Source organism: Podarcis pityusensis (assembly GCF_964106645.2).
Source record: "Podarcis pityusensis genome assembly, chromosome: 7".
NCBI lineage: Eukaryota > Metazoa > Chordata > Lepidosauria > Squamata > Lacertidae > Podarcis > Podarcis pityusensis.
The window spans coordinates 85841985-85858349 of record NC_138031.1 but is presented as its reverse complement, the minus strand read 5'-3'; the positions used below and the strand labels follow the sequence as shown (position 1 = coordinate 85858349).

The 16365-nt window shown below is 47.0% G+C and overlaps 1 protein-coding gene across 3 annotated transcripts in view; it reads right to left on the bottom strand.

The window, feature by feature from the left end:
- Positions 1-6471: 6471 nt before the first annotated feature.
- The window catches only part of DIAPH1 (diaphanous related formin 1), an 84938-nt gene continuing 75044 nt past the window's right edge, over positions 6472-16365 (bottom strand). For 2 of the 3 annotated variants that reach the window (XM_081014649.1, XM_081014650.1), the window contains 2 exons: positions 15604-15690; positions 6472-6727 (listed from right to left, as the gene is read on the bottom strand). In XM_081014649.1, coding sequence (XP_080870775.1) covers positions 6546-6727; positions 15604-15690 — 269 coding nt within the window. In that variant the 3' untranslated portion in view covers positions 6472-6545. Of the gene's footprint in view, positions 6728-10769; positions 10820-15603; positions 15691-16365 lie in introns of all 3 variants that reach the window. The other variant, XM_081014651.1, reaches the window with a different exon arrangement.

Genomic DNA, 16365 nt, shown 5'->3' with positions numbered 1-16365 from the left:
CCTGTGGCAATCCATAGCATAAATGTCATGTGCCCAAAGACCACTCTCCCAGTTCTACTCTCCAGACATATCCTGAACAGGTGGGAGCACAGTGTCGGCAATACCTATTGCACAGAGTCTGTCCAGAGAGAGACACCATGCTCAATGGCATCAAAAGACACTGCGATGTTGACCAGGATTGCCCTCCCACTGCCTTCTCATTAGGGTGACCAGGGCTGATTTGGTCCTGAAGCCCAGAACTGAAATGGATTCAGATAATCAGCCTCATCCAGGAATATCTGCAGTTGTTCTGACACAACCCTCTAAACCCTGCTTTCCCAAAAGTGGGTACAGTCATACTTTGGGTTACAGACGCTTCGAGTTGTGTGGTTTCGGGTTGCACACTGCGCCAAACCCGGAAGTACCGGAATGGGTTACTTCCGGGTTTTGGTGCTTGCGCATGCGCAGAAGCGTCAAATTGCGACCCGCGCGTGCGCAGACATGGCGCTGTGGGTTGCGGACCCTGTGGGTTGTGAACATGCTTCCCACACAGATCACGTTCGCAACCCAGGCGTCCACTATATTTGCATCCAGGTGATAGCTGTTATAATCTGTTAGGCCCTGGACCAGCTTTTCCCAGGAGTGGCTACACCACTGCCTCCTTTAGGGTTGCGGACGCCACCTCCTCATACCATGAAATGCTCACCACACCCTGCACCCACCCGGCCAACACTTCCCCAGGGGAGAAACAGCCCGCTTCACTACCTGAGGCAAAATGGTAAGGCACCCCTCTCTACTTCTCCTCCGCTGAAGGCTTGCTTGCCTGGGTCACACAGCTATGGCTTCCAGGTTCCAGCGAAAACTCACAGAAAGCAGGAGTGAGAAGTGGTGGCAAGATGGTGCATGAGTTCTGTGGGATGTGAAACACAAGAGCAGTCAAGTACAACATCCCTAGAGTGGACATAAAAGGAGATGTCTGGACCAGCCAGTTGGAACTTCCTGTTTCTCCTAGGCTGGGACAGACTTCCTCTGCATGTGACTAGAGGTGGGCATGACCTCACCTGCCCAGGTAACAAATGAGCAGGACTGGTCAGCCATCTCTCTCTGACCACATTCGTTGAAGAAGCAGCATCTGCTTAGCCTAAGATGTTTGCAGCCAAGAGAGGACAAAGGAGCTGTCTCCTTATGGGATAGTTTCCAGGTGTATATTACTTTTCTAATTTAAGTCAGCCTTCTGGGATCTAATTGTGAACAGAATGTGAGTGAGTAAACTCTTTTTTATACTTTTATAGAAGACTGTGTCGTGTCTATCTTTTTATGAGGGACTAAATGGGGAATTACCAATGAAATGTATTTTAGCGAGCCTGAGCAAACGCATCCGCTGTGCAAGTTTAGAAAGGGGAATGTTACTCTGCTAAACTGTAGAACTTGTTAACACAAGTTGGAAAGGATATAATCAAACAATATATCCTCTCCTGCATCCCTGAACATTCCCATAAGTTCTGCAAGCCCTCACTAAAGGCCACCGCTACTTCTCTGACAGTGGCAGGGGGCAGGTGCCCACGGGGTCCCACAGCCCAAGGCAGCTGCCTCTGGCCCCACAGCCTCCCAGGCTGGAGATCATTAGGCATCATGGGTCACAGAGGTGGATTTACGCAAGTGCAACCAGTTCAGTCATACTGGGTGCAATGCCTCGGGGTCGCGGCAACTGTTATTTGGAATGGAGCATGAGAGGAGGGGGGAGGTGGCAATTTGGCTTTGCACAAGGCCCCACTGAGATTTGAGAACCCAAGGTCTGCCATGGGGGGGGGCGGAATCCAGACTGTGCCGTTGCACCCATGCGATGGGGTGAAGCAGTCACCTTGGGCAGTAGGCACCAGCAAGGTGCCCCCCTTGCAGCAGTCCTGCCCACCCAACTGCCTCCACCACCGGCAGAGGAGCCAGGCGAAGTCAGTGCCTGAAATCCCTGCAGAATGTGTCCTTTAGTAGGCTCAGCTGGGGAATGGAAGGAGACAGAGAACCAGGAATTCTCTTGTTTCTGCAGGATTGGGCAGCATGGGGAGGGAGATATTGGAGGGGAAACATAAGGGGTGTGGGTGTGTGTGTGTGAGAGAGAGAGAGAGAGAGAGAGAGAAAATGCATGTATAACATTGGTCATTTTCTCCAGCTCCTGTGTTGGCCCCCTCCACCTCTGCCAAGAGGAATAAGCCATTCTGCTTTCTGCTGGTTCTCTTCCATTCATTAAAGGACCCTTTTGTTCTGGAGTCCATTTTTTATTTATCTGAAAACAGCCGGTCTCCATGCAGAACTTTGCTCGTTCTGTGGGGAAAGTGGGTCACGCTGTGCCTATGACTCTTGGGTGCCCCCTGCTGGTGCCTTTCCACATATGCGCAGAGAAGTCCCAGACCCATTGTGCTCTTGGTGAGGATGTCTGCTCCTGTCAGCCTCCTCACTCTCCCTCCATCTTTTATAATCCTGCAGCGAGCAGAGGCTTCTGTTGCTTGCGGAGGGCAAGAAGAGATGAATAATTCAGAGACAATTCTCCAGCAGCAGCCAGGAAAGGGGGCTGCCTGCCATTCCCCACTAGGTTTCCACAATGAGATTCGCTCTCCTTCCCCCTCAATTCCGGCATCTGATACACAGAGCAGGTCACAGGCCTGGCTTGTGTAAAGGAACCAAAAACATCCCGCCGGAAAAGAAGAGCTGGCTCTTGGCTGCAGGCCTCCCTGTTGCTCCCGGCAAGTTTCCCCCAGAGGCCCAGCCATTTCCTCTGGATGCACCTGGGTTTGCTCTTGCTGACAGGAGACAAAATCTATTTTAAAATCCTGAGGAAGTCACGCTGGGAAGGAAGATGCCTGCAATTTCCTGGTCCCTTATATTTGTGTCAGAATTGAGGCCGTGGAAAACAGGCCTTGATCCTGACTGTGAGCTGGACCAAGAGAGCCACAGGCCCAGCAACCCAATTTTCAGGTTTTAGAAATAGCAAGAGGGGGAAAATACCACCCCCTTCTACACACACACACACACACGTACGTAATTATCTACTAATGAGGGAAGTGCTGTGAGACAGTCCAGTACATATATATTTATAACATAGCAACAGTTTCACATGAACGAGAGACGTGAAACTAGGACAGATATTAATTAATTATGGAGAAACAGAGAGCTGGCTTTGGCTCACTTAGTTCTGTTCCTCGGCTCCTTTTGGGGTTAGCTGTAGAGAGTCTTGCTGTGCTGCTTGATTTACAGTGTTGTTTTTAAACAGTCATTTAGAAGAAACAGGACGTCCGCTCATCTCTCTCCATAACTGCCCAGTCCTCAAGAGTACACTGTACCAGCACACAAAGCCCACTGAAACGAGAGGCATTTGAGCCTCTTGGGATCACTTATTCAAGCAGTACATGAGATTTCATCCAGCTCCCCATTACTTTCAATTTGCCTTCTCCCCACCAAAAAAAGCTTAGCCACTCCTGGCTTTCCAATGTCTTTGTATTTGCTCGCCTGGCGCATCCAGACAAGGTTCTTAGTGGGCAATTGCCCTGCTTTAGCCACTCACCTTTTCATGGGGCATCTTCATGTCATCAACCAGTCATTGCTCCCGTTTTCTTCTGTCTCTTCTCAGGAAGTCCAAGGGTGCTCCCAGACTGGGACATTACTTGCAAATGAGCTGTTGACAACAGGCTTTTTTTTTAAAAAAAAAAACTTACCAGAATAGAGGCTGGCTTTTTGATGCCAATGGCCTTGTGTGGAGGGTGCAATAAACTTGCATGCACTAGAAGTACGATAAACTGCCATCTGGAAGCATCTCAACTTTCCTTTAGAGTGCACAATCTCTGCTTGCTTAGGAAGCCTTGCTGCTATTCTTCTGCCAGGGGCAGGTGAAGGCATTGCCAGCCAACAGACCACTTTTCTAGTTGGCATCATTTAATCAACCCCTTCATTTTTATTCCGTCTCCTAAATGCAATGGTACCTTGGTTTCCATGGCTTGGGCGTGCTGCAGACCAGGCCCTGCGGTAAGTGCTGCCCCCCAGGATGTGACCACGCCCAGTGTGCCCCCCAGCTATGCGTCTGAACTCAACAGAATGACGTGGGGTCACATGTTTTTGCCATTTTGTCACCCCGCTCAGTGATGACACCCAGGATGACCCACACCCACCGCACACCCCTTCCTATGCCACTGGTACAACTGCAGTGGCCAGTACACTTTTCTGTCTGTACATACAATTGTGCAATACCAACTAAATGTTTTTAAAGAGCAGTGGTGTCTCCATTTATTTGCCAGGGGTGGGGTGGGAGAAAAAAGCACTCCAAAAACAGCCAGCCAAGGGCAAAAGCCCACCCCATCTCCAGCAAAGGTCCTATTGCACCAGGGTCTGGGGTGGGAAAGGGTTTTGTCACTTGGTTTTGGAGATGAACCTTTCATCCCATGCAGATCAATGGAGAAACCAGTGTCTACTGGCTTACCCAAGGGTGGGAGAGAAGAGGATGCTACCCCCCCCAAAAAAAATGAGCAACAGAGTTTTCCAAGGAGATGGCCCCACTTTAGCCCCACATATTACTTTTTTAAAGGTGGTGCCTTTCTCCCATGCAGTGCCATGGAGACACTAAATTTTTCATTCAGTGCTCCTACCTTAAAACTAAACTGCTTATTTGTAAATTTTCTGTTGTTTTCCATCATACAGCTATGATGAAACTATACAAGGTTGTGGATTTGATGGAAGAGGGTCTGTATGCAGCGCTAGAATCTAGGGCGCCTGCTTAGATGAACAAATGGGCTGCCTAAGGGTGTTCACACAAGTGCACCTCAGACACCGATGGGGAAGCCAGGGCTGCAGAGTCTGGTGGTCACACTCCTAACCACCACTGTGCAAGCAGGGATCCAATCAGGATCTCCACTGTGTGGAGCGCTACACATGCAGGAATTGGGGTGCAGAATACTTTTCACGTGCATGGGTGATGGCTGTTTTGTTTGGAAGGCTAGGGTCCTCATGTCTCCCTCCGGTTTCCTGAACATGTGAGGGGGGGTTTCTGAACTGACCTTCCCAAAGGAGACTTCGCATCATCATGATCAGATCAATCAATCAAATTATATTGGATATTTTGGGCTCCTGTTCTGGAAATATAATGACATATAATGGGCCCACTGTATTGCCTAATTAAATAAAAGGGACACAGGGAGCAAATAACTTTTTTTTATTAAAACTTTTGAGCAAAATAATTATTATATCCCCTCTCCAGAAAAAAACACCAAATATTCTATCAATTATAATTTTTACACTTCTGAAATATAACTTAAGCACTGTGAATTACTTTTTTTTTTTTTTACTTATGAAATAAAACAAAAACTACAATAAAAAGTAGGTTGGCAGTCTGCAGCAGACAAAATTATCCCTCCATGCTGGGAAGCATCCTATTGCTTTGCTTTTCCCTGAGCACCCCTAGAAAACACAGCCTTCTAAGTTCTGCCCCCTTTGGGAAAGGGTGACCAAGGCGCCAGCAAGCAAATGTGATGCTGTGGTGGTATGTGCCTGCTCTATATCAAACCCCCCATTCAGGCAACTAGATTTCAAGGGGAGAGGACTGAGTCTTGCCATGTGCCACTGCAGGCATCAAAAGAAACCCACCAAGATGACTCAGTTCTGATCACCTGTCCCTACAGGGGGAAGATGGAAGATTTCTGTGGGACCAGGCCAGGCTAAGCCACCAGTTGGTGCCTACATGCCTAAAACACTAAAATGTCTCTACAGGCATTCTTCTCTGAGTATGAAGACAAGCAGCATCAAACATCTGGCAAAGGGTTGTGGCTGGTCAGTTGGAGAGGGCAGGATAAGGTCAGAAGAACTGACTAGAGAGGAAGAGGCGGGCCTAGAGTTCTTCTGACCTTGCCCTGCCCTCTCCAACTGGCCAACCACAACCCTATGCCAGATGCTTGATGCTGCTTGTCTCAGAGAAGAGAGCCTGTGGAGACATTTTAAGCCTTTTGATACCTTTTGTACAGGACAACTCAAGAGTGGAGAGAAACCAGGGAACAGCGGGGTCCAACAAACGGCCCTCGAGGCCTTTTGCGTCCCTCAGCAACATTCAATGCTTAGTTGGCACTGGGAAGGCAGCACGAGGCTGGGACATTAAATTGTGACCTTGCTTCCCGTCACCCACGCTCGACAAGGAAGTGGGGCCCGCGGGTTCCATTTTGAATTACCCTTGCTACCCAATGGCATGGTCCTCCCCACCCGGCCTGCAGGTGTGGGAGCCAACACAGCAGCAGCAGCTCTCACCTTTGCTCAAAACTATGGTGCATGCGCAGCAGAAAGCTCTGCAGTTCTGATTTTGAGAAAGACAGGTGGCAGATTCAAGATGAGATGTCCTGCACTGTGGTATAAAAAGGCTTAAAAGAAGTTGTAAAACAGCCCTAGAAGGGGGCAAGGCAGAAGTGATTACATTATTTGTCTCCTCGTCTCACGCCCGTGAAAAGTAAAATCAAAGACTGCAAAGTGACTCAGTGTTTTTTAATTCCTCTGCCATGTGTTTCTCTCTCCTGCCACAGGCTTTAGTCCTAGCCTGGGCTCTAGCTCTGGCGGCTGTTCCCCTCCGTGAAAGTTTCATCTGGAGTATCTCCATTGGGGGCTTCTGCTTCTCCATCTTTATCCTTCTTTAGCTTCTTGTTTTGCTTGCTTGAACCCAGAGCATCTTCCTTTGTCAACTCCGAGGCTAGCAATGAAGTGACGGCACAGCCAACTTTTCTGTTTGCTGAGGAGGGTAGAGAGACGAGGGGAAGGAGAGAGACAAAGTTAATACTCCCAAAGGAAGTCCAAAGCAGAAGAACAAGCTGCTGCACTTTGGTAGGTGTTGCTCGGAAGAAAAGGAGACATGAAGCACTGAAATTTACCACCCAACCTCTCCACATAATCCTTTCAATCAACCCCAACGGTAAGGATATGGGCAACATAACACCAGTGCGGGCATTTCCAGAGGGGCAGCTGTTTCGACTCTGTTGCAGCAAAACCACCTTCAAAATTAACGGAGTTATTACAGCACAAGCTGTTGTGGACTGCAGCTCACTACATCAGACGTCTGCTATCCTCAGCTACAAGGATATTTATGTATTGGGGCACGGGGAGGCGTTGAAATAGTGAGGTCAGAGTGGAATGAAATGCAGACGGTACCCAGTCAGCGATAATTATTTAATTAACAGTGCAAATTCACTAAACAGTAGTTGTTGAAAGCACAGACAACAACTGTAGGCTGAAAAAAATATGACTGTAGACCAGGGGTCCTCAAACTACGGCCCGCAGGCCACATCCAGTCTGCCAGGGTCCTGAACCCGGCCCGGCCAGCAATTGCAGAACCCGCTGCTGTCTAATGGGTCTCCCTGGATCTCAGCCAGCAGCAGCATGCTGCTGCAGCCAAGAACTCGGCCCAGACACCGTAGGGCGGAGGCGCAGGAGGAGGTGCCTGCGGAGCCCAGTCCCAACTCAGGGAAGATGACCTCCCTCTTCTCCTTCCCTCTCCATTCTCAATCCCAGTTACGAAACTCCTCCTCCATGTGGGGCTTGCTGGGCAAAGATCATGGTTAGATCATGGGGAAGGCGGGCAGGAAGAGGAGAGGTGGCTTTGTTAAAATGCGCTTTTTTGTAAGCTGTCAGAGAATACAGGTCTCAAACACGAGGTGCTTTTAAACGGCAGCGGCTTTAATTCAAGATCTGTGGGTGGTGTTTTTTTAAAAAAGCTTTTGGCTGCAAAGTAAATTGCATAGCGCAAGCATAGGCAAACTCGGCCCTCCAGATGTTTTGGGACTACAACTCCCATCATCCCTAGCTAACAGGACCAGTGGTTAGGGATGATAGGAGTTGTATTCCCAAAACATCTGGAGGGCCGAGTTTCCCTATGCCTGGCATAGCGCTTCCAAGAGATCTCCCCTACCATCGGCTATGAATATGCTAGTTTTGTAGGGTGAGGTTTGGGAAGGCGGAAGTGTGTTGGGGGGTTGTTTTTTTTGGGGGGAGAGATGTTGAGAATCCACTTTCTGAGCCAGAACTGGTGGGAAGGGGTTGCGGCTTTCGGAGGGGGCTGGCAGTTGTCCAGACAGAGTATATGGGATGTGTTGATGTGACAGGGGCTGAACTTTTTATAAGGCGGGTGTTTATGTGAAGTGGGTGGGGGTCCAGCAAAGCAGTTGTTTGGGGATGGGAGTTCCCCCTTTTTACTAGGAGGTCGCAAAACACTGGAGGGAGCTGAGCGGATTCTGTGCTGGGGAGACTGCTGTCAGGAGCAGCTTTGCTTTGCTTATGATATTATGGTTATGTAATTCTTACAGTAACCCTGTAAGGTAGGCCAGTGTTATTTCCCACCCCACCCCCCATTGCAGACAGGAGAGGTGACGGCTAAAGCCAAGAGAGAGAGTGGCTTGTGCAAATTCAAGCTGCCAGTGACCCCATCTTGTAGCTTGGGCTCTGCTAAGCCAGCTGCCCTGACGCAAGGTGACCTGGGAGGGGGTCAGGTTTGTGGGGTCAGGAGAGAGCAGGCCCAAACTTCCCATTGAAATACTTATAAGTTTATGCTGATTAAAATCATTCTTCATTTTAAATATTGTATTGTTTTTCCTTTTTTTGTGCCCTAGAAATAAAATATGTGCAGTGTGCATAGGAATTCGTTCATATTTTTTTCAAACTATAGTCCGGCCCCCAACAGTGTCTGAGGGACAGTGAACTGGCCCCCTGTTTAAAAAGTTTGAGGACCCCTGCTGTAGACCTTCCCCAAGTAGGTTTCCTGCACTTGGATATAAAGGTTTATCACCACTCGACCGTTTCCATTGGTAGAAACGGCACGGCTGCAGGTGCCGGTTCTGCATCTGAATGAACTTGATTGTTTAGTGTGGCAGCACCTGCACCTGGGAACTCCCTGCCTAGGGAGATCAAGCAGGCGTCTCCACTGTACTCTTTCCAGTGCCAGCTGAAAACATTCTTGTACCTCAAAACTATAAAACGATGTCTATTCAAGCACTTTGATGTTTTGGAATTATTGGCCTGGAAAATGAGTAAGAACTGACCCCACCTTCACAAAAACCAAGACTTCTGGCTTTGTGGACTGGAGAAAGGGCTGTAGTGAATGACACCATTTTGTCCTGTTTTATTTACAAGGGCTTACATAGCTGAAAAAGGGATACAGCAAACTGATTCTGCAAAAGTGGTTCTCAGAGAAAAACAGCTCAAGAGTGTTTTCTGAGATGAAGCCTTTCTGCTAATGACTGTCTTCTGAAGAGACAAAACACTTGTGTATACACACAGTTCTGTGCAACCCAAACCACCTGGTAGGACTGTCTCCTAGAACACGCTACGTCTAGGAAGGGGCACAATACCTGTTTCAGAAGAGACACTCCTGAGACACATGTTTTGGCACAGACTGTGTAGAGAAGTAGATGTCTTCCAAGCTATAAATATGGATAGCTTCTAGCTTCTAGCCTGATAATGTCAGTACACTCTCGCCCTGTAGGTTATTGTCTCTTGTCTGGATTTTTGGTATCTGTTGCCATGCAGGCTGAACCCTAAGAGGCTTTGGTCAACGAAATCAAATCCTCTTCCCTCTGCTCCACCTGCAGTTCTGACAAGGACAATTAACAGAGAATGTCCCATGCCTGAACCTATTACAGTCACAAGAAAGCAATACTGCCTTCCTGCTGCAAAGAAAGGTACGGGCACCCCAGGTTTTGGGTATGATACCAAAGCAGCTGTTAAGCTGTGAAGATACCTCTTGAAACTGGAGATCATACAGATCACAAACCCTAAGCATCATGAGGGACCGTGGCTAGAGGTTCAGTCATAGAGAAGGTTAAGGAGGATCTGGGAAGCTGGAGGGGTCACTTTTGGCCTGCCAAGACAGGCAAACAAACATTCAACACAGAGATCATAACTTGTGCAACATACACACACTTTTACATTATGGCACTGTACCACATGAGTGTGCCCATAAACCTGATCACAAACAGAAGTCTAGAGAAAACTCCAGGGTTTGGGAAGAAGAATGCAGAAGCAAAGACAACCATGGGAGAACCAAGTGGCAGCTCTGGTTGCTGATCTGAGATGCTGCAGTTCCATGGAGAGTTCAGTTCACCAGACACGGAAAGAAAGGGCACGCTTCTGGTGTCACATCTAGAGCAAACACCTGAACATCATGCAAAGGGAACATGCAACTGGCAGAAGAATGACAATTCTAAAGGCAAAGAAAATGCTCCTTGTCATCTGCTTGTGCCTGCCTACCAAGTTGTACTAGGACTATCCTTGAAGGGCAAACCCTGAGAAATGCTTCCTATAGCCGTAGAGCTTGTAGAGCTCAGGGTTGTAAATATACGAAGCAATAAAGACAAAAAGGAATACGTAGAGGTGTCAGCCAGTTGCATTGCCTGGATGATGGATCACTGCAGTACTGGAGTTGGGAACACTGCACATGCCGACAAGGAGGGAGGAGGGTGAGGAGAAAGACAGCAAGGAAACAGCCTCGGAAGGAGCCAGGAGAACCAGGAAGGTTGTCCTGGGCAGGGCAGACCCATGCTCCAAGACATAAGTGAGGAAGGATCCACACTTCAAAGGAACCAACTATAGTGAGTCACATGTACTCAAGGTGACTCATTCGGAAGCCCAAAGACAATCAGTTCTGGGCAGACTGCTGAACCCAGCATGGGAGGCTGCCTGAACGCCAATCTCCTCTTCCAAACTTCCTGCCTGCAGCACACGAGGACGTCACACACAAATGGAGGGGAGTGGGAGGAAAGAACATCCACATGCCCATGGGTTACCCGCTCAGGTGTGTGTTCCTCCACCTCACAAAGGGACAGGACAGAGTTTGCTGCGAGGAAATAAAAAAAGCGCCCATCAGGTTACCTGTTCAGGATGCTCCAAAGCTCTGACTGCCTTCCCCACAAGAGAACAGAGGCAACAGGAAACCCCTCTGCACAATTCCAGAGAGCCTGGGCTCTGTATCTATTTACAGGGGGCTTATGACCCATAAGATACTGCAAGAGACAGGGCCTTGCGTACGTTTGATCTGTTCAGGCTTTCGCAGCTGACTGGTCCCTAATTCTTCCATCAATATGAGGAGCAGGGGGACAGCCAGAGACCCACAATTCAAAAGCATGAGCTTGTGCCATACTGACTGCCAAAGCATGTGAAAAAAGCAGGTGATAAAGTCATTTCCCCCCTGCAACAAAGTCAGCATAGAACCATTACATAGTGCTTTAGTTCTCAGAGGTTACAAATTAATACCCAAGCTGTACCACTTCAGACTGCAGGGCACAGGGGCTTATATGAACAAATGCTCTTCTCCCTAACATGCCAGGTTTCTATGTGAAGGGATTCCTCCCCTTTGTATGGAGCACTCCATCTTGGGAGCGCTCACCTACAACCTTAAGTGCTATTACAGACCAGATTCACCACCTGTCTTAGAAATAACTAGGTCTAAAACATGTGGATGGAGCTTCTGGTGTTATGTTTTTTATTTCAGATGGAGACTAAACAAAAGGAGCTGGATCAAGGAAGTGGAATGACCTCATTATCTGAACTCCATCACCACAACAGCAGATGGTCTGCGTGATGTCAGGGCTGTGGACGTCAATGACAAGATGAGTAATCAAAATCAGAAGGGCTGTCTGAATCAGGCTGAAACCATGACTGTAGGACTATCACTGAGGCAAGCTGCATGGGGACAGACACAAGGCTATTGTGCATTCCCCTCCCTGCAGACGGCAGCAACTGGCAGGCCTTTCTTAATGAACTAGCAGGAACAATATCCCTGCTGACTTATCCCACAATAACTACTTAAGCTATTCAGTGGAGCCCACAAAGGGCTATTCGCTTTTTCATTCCTTCACATCCTAGCATGAATAAGCCAGTGCCACTGAATAGCGACAGCTGCTTGTCAGCGAAAGCAAAGTCAAAGATCAGAGCCAATTGTGTTGATAAGCAGTTACTCTGTGGCAGTGATAGGATGTAGCATCCCTCCCTGCCCTCAAATCTTTATGAGGAGGAGCTGTCTCAATTTCTCTTTGAGGGCACATAATGTTAGCAGTAGATGATTCCAGTGAAAGAGTTGCAAAACCCTTTGGAGAGATCAGCAGTACATCTCTGCTCTACCTTATTTAGATGGTTCCCGTTAATTTCATAGCTCTGAGCTTACACGAGCCTGGAAATCAAGTCTCACCACTGGGCTGAAGCAGAAAAGAGAAGTAGCTTTGGAGAAATCAGAATCAGTTTGGGGTTACTTCTATACATCTTTGTCACTACAGGCCCAAGGGACCTCTGCACCTAGAAGTACCTTTTGCCAGGTTGAAATTGGCTGAGAGGAAGAAGCAACACAGGGAAGAGGCCAGAAGAGACTGTCAGCTGGCCTGGGCCATCACCAGGCTGCAATCACCATTTATCTGCACAGACTCTTCATCCTAACTGGCGTGGGTGGTTACCTTCCATCTTTCCTAGCTCCCCCTCCTGCCAGGTTGACTCTTAATCCTAATCAGTGGCAGCTGGAGAAGCCTAAGGTCCCCAAACTGTCCAGACTTGCCATCTATATCTCTGCTGTAAGGGCCCCCAGGGCTGGCAGTTAGAGGAGCCAGCGGAGCAGGGCCAATGTGTGCACAGGGGTGGAGGGCAGCATGTTCCAGTTGTCCCTCCACGGCTCACCTGGGTAAGCTGTGACACTGTCTTTTGCAGTGCCACCTGTAGCATGAGAACATTTCTCTATTTTTATTATTTGTACAGACAGAAATATGTGGTACATCTGCAGAATGGAGCAACACAGAAACTGGCTGGAATTTCAAGTAATACTCAGCAGTGAATGAACAGTGGCTCCATTCAGACATCACACCAACCCAAATTTAAGCTTTTTAAATGCCAGATTGGTATATTGTAATAATTGAACCAGTACAGCATGGATCTTCAACCCTTGCTCTGTTCGACACATGCGCCCCTCTTAAAGGTTGGTTGCTGCTGAGAGATCATCCCCTGCCTGCTGACTTAGCTCTCTCCTTAAGACTGCTGAAAAAGTGCAGAGCAACTTGAGCCCAACCCTAACCCTAAAAAGCCCTTAAAGGTAAAGGACCCCTGACAGTTAAGTCCAGTCGCAGACGACTCTGGGGTTGCGGCGCTCATCTCGCTTTACAGGCCAAGGGAGCTGGCGTTTGTCCGAAGACAGTTTTTCCGGGTCATGTGGCCAGCATGACTAAGCTGCTTCTGGTGCAATGGAACACCGAAACCAGAGCAGTGCACAGAAATGCCATTTACCTTCCCGCCGGAGCAGTACCTATTTATCTACTTGCACTTTTTTTGTGTGTGTGTGCTTTCAAACTGCTAGGTTGGCAGGAGCTGGGACCGAACAACAGGAGCTCACCCCGTCGCAGGGTCTCGAACTGCTGACCTTTCAATCAGCAAGCCCAAGGCTCAGTGGTTTAGACCACAGCGCCACCCGCCTTAAAACACTCTAATAAAGTGATTGTGGCAGGCTTATTGCAGCTGCTGCTATTCCAAGAAGGAGACTGCGGCTGCTTTGCTCCTCCCTGGGCTCAGCACAGGTCAGCAGCTAAACCAAGGTTTGACATGGCATGTTGTCCAAACCAGGAATCATAGTGAACTGCAACCACAGTTTCTAACTACAGGATAAACCTTGAATACAGATGACTACTTTGGCTTACTGTGGCATGTGAAACAGGCCAAACCCTGCCCTACCTATTCAAAAGACCAGCTCATTCAACGTTTCCCTGCCTTAGGAATTCTTTTCCTTTCCTCCCTGCCATAATGCAAAGGCAGATCATTGTGAAGATTCTCTTGCTCTGTGAAGCACAATCTACATCCAACTTGATCCCACTGGCCCAAAAGGTGGCAAAAAAACTTAAACCTTAGTACTGCAGTTTAAATCTTAGTATTTCAGCTTAATTATCTATGATGCAGCAGGTTGTAACAAAATAAGTCATTTTTGTTCCGTTACCTGCTCTGGGTTGCTTTGACTGACTTTCTGCAAGTTATCTACAACTCCTCAGGTGAGTTTGGCTGCATCAAAGTGAAACTGAGGAACGATAGATGCAGAACTATTTCTATTTAGTGCCTAACTCATAGGGTTTTGCAATGTCTGCTTCTTCAGAAAATTACTACTCAAATACATAACCATTTCTAAGCTCAGAATGCCATAAGAATTTGAAACTAACATGCTTTAATATATTTAACAAAATTACTTAGCACTTAAATTGATCAATTTCTAAAGACCTGCGTATTATCAAATTCTTACTTCACATTATTAAATTAAACATAACATTCCAATGATCAGTTAATGGAAAGACATATGTATATTTGTGTGTGTGTGTGTGTGTGTGTGTGTGTGTGTATCTGTACATATAAAGTATCAGTGAAAGGACACTTTTATTACACACATTGATTACACTTATTTCATGTTTTTCCTGTAAATAAATTCTTTAAAATGTCTACACATACACACACAGACACAGAGGGAAAGTTATTTATCATGAAGGAAGACCTTTCATTTTACAGAAAAAGCATGAACAATCTTGTTATCTTGTATATTAATGGGGCATTAAATATAATACTGCACCAAGCAGCTTTGTCTGAATCAGCAAACTGTGGTTTTTCTTGTCAGAAATCATGTGAAAATCAGCCCTTCTGGACATGAGCTCTCCCAGAGGCTTCTTGTAGTAACGAGAGAGACTTAAAAGGAAAAAGTGGTGAAGTCATCCAAACTTTCTTTTTAAATTGTCTCTACACTGAATGTCAAATTGAACCACAAGAACCAGGGAGTGCATAAGAGCTTAAATAGTGTTGGGACTATTGATTTCATCTTGTAATTACTGCATATTTTAGTCAACTTGAGCTGCTCACTGAACTTGTGATGCTAAATAAGAGCTCTTTAACACATTGCCCCATGTTACATGTCCTTTCCTCCATAGGGTCAACCAGCTAAAAGTGCTCCAGATTTTTCGCACGACTTATAGAATCCAGGAAGCTGCAAGGTGTACCTTTGGCTTGTAGACCATCTGGCTATTAAGAGGAAGCAACAGTCAGGCAGGGAAAAGGAGTTCGAGACAAATGAACAGTCCTGGCATGGAAACACAGCAAGCATCCTTTTGCCAATACGTTCTTTTCATAGAACATCTTACCACTTCAGGCATAATTACCGAATCATTGCCACAGGTATGCATTCAAGAGCTGTGAAACCCATCAAGTTTGATGGGTGAGTTAGAGAAGTCTAGTCTTTCCCCGAATCTCAAATACCCACTCTGAAGTGAAGAAGCTGGTCTCAGTTGTACCCGCTACAAAAATGCTGCATAAGGTTGTAAATAAATACAAACCAACATCCAATACTGAACATTGGCCCAAGGTCACTCACTGAACTTCAAAGATAAGCAAAGGATTTTTTAGCTGCCAGATTGAAGACTAACACTAATTTTTTAAAATCAAATTGGCTCTTACATTTTCGGCAGAATGGCAAAGACAGAAAACTGTGAGCTGCCATCATGCCACAAACGTGTGTTTGGTGAGTTAAACTCCTAGGCATGACTGAAGTTTCATCTTTCTTCCATACAATTCAGGTTTGATCAACAAGAGGATCAGACCTCTGGGCCAAACAGAACATACCTTGGCGTGGTCCTCTTTTCCTACGGAAGGCTGCTCCTGATTGCAAGGCCTCCATTAGACTGTCCATAACTCCTGTTTCATCGCCCTCTGCAAAGTGCAAAAAGAAAAAGAAAAATGAAAAGGTGACTCACATTGCCTTCATATTCTTACAGATGCAAAAGATGACACCATCTACCAAGCCCTCCCACAGTGTGTATCAGGTGAATACCGCTTCCCAAGACACCTGTACAAGGAGCGCATGGGAAGATCACCCAACAGGCTCCCATCAAATGCTCAGAAATAGTGCACGGTGAAATATTTTCTGGCTCAGGGTGCAGGTATGGGGGAGAGGATGGAATGTATATTTGAATGCACTCCCTTGTAAACAAACAAACAAAAAGAACTTAATACATGTGGGAAATTGACATGTCAAGGAGAAAGCCACACTAAAATGCTTCTCAAAGTGATTTCTAACTGACATGGGGAGTAAGTTCTTTTTATGACATGGGGAAATATTAAACTAGGCACTCACACTATGTAGAGCTGTAATCCCAAAAACAATTCTGCTGTACATTAGATACAGAACCATACCTGCTGGTTTGTGTAAGTGTTAACTTTTACGTTAAAAGGAGGGGGGAGATGAGAAAAACCACTCCTCCCCTGCCTTACCTCACTGCTTTCATAACTCACCTCTGATAATCAAAGTGAGAATGCAGGAAGAAAATGTCTCAAAGCAGCAAACTCTGAGAAGGTCAGGCTAGGGAAGGGGCAGGTTTTCCTTTA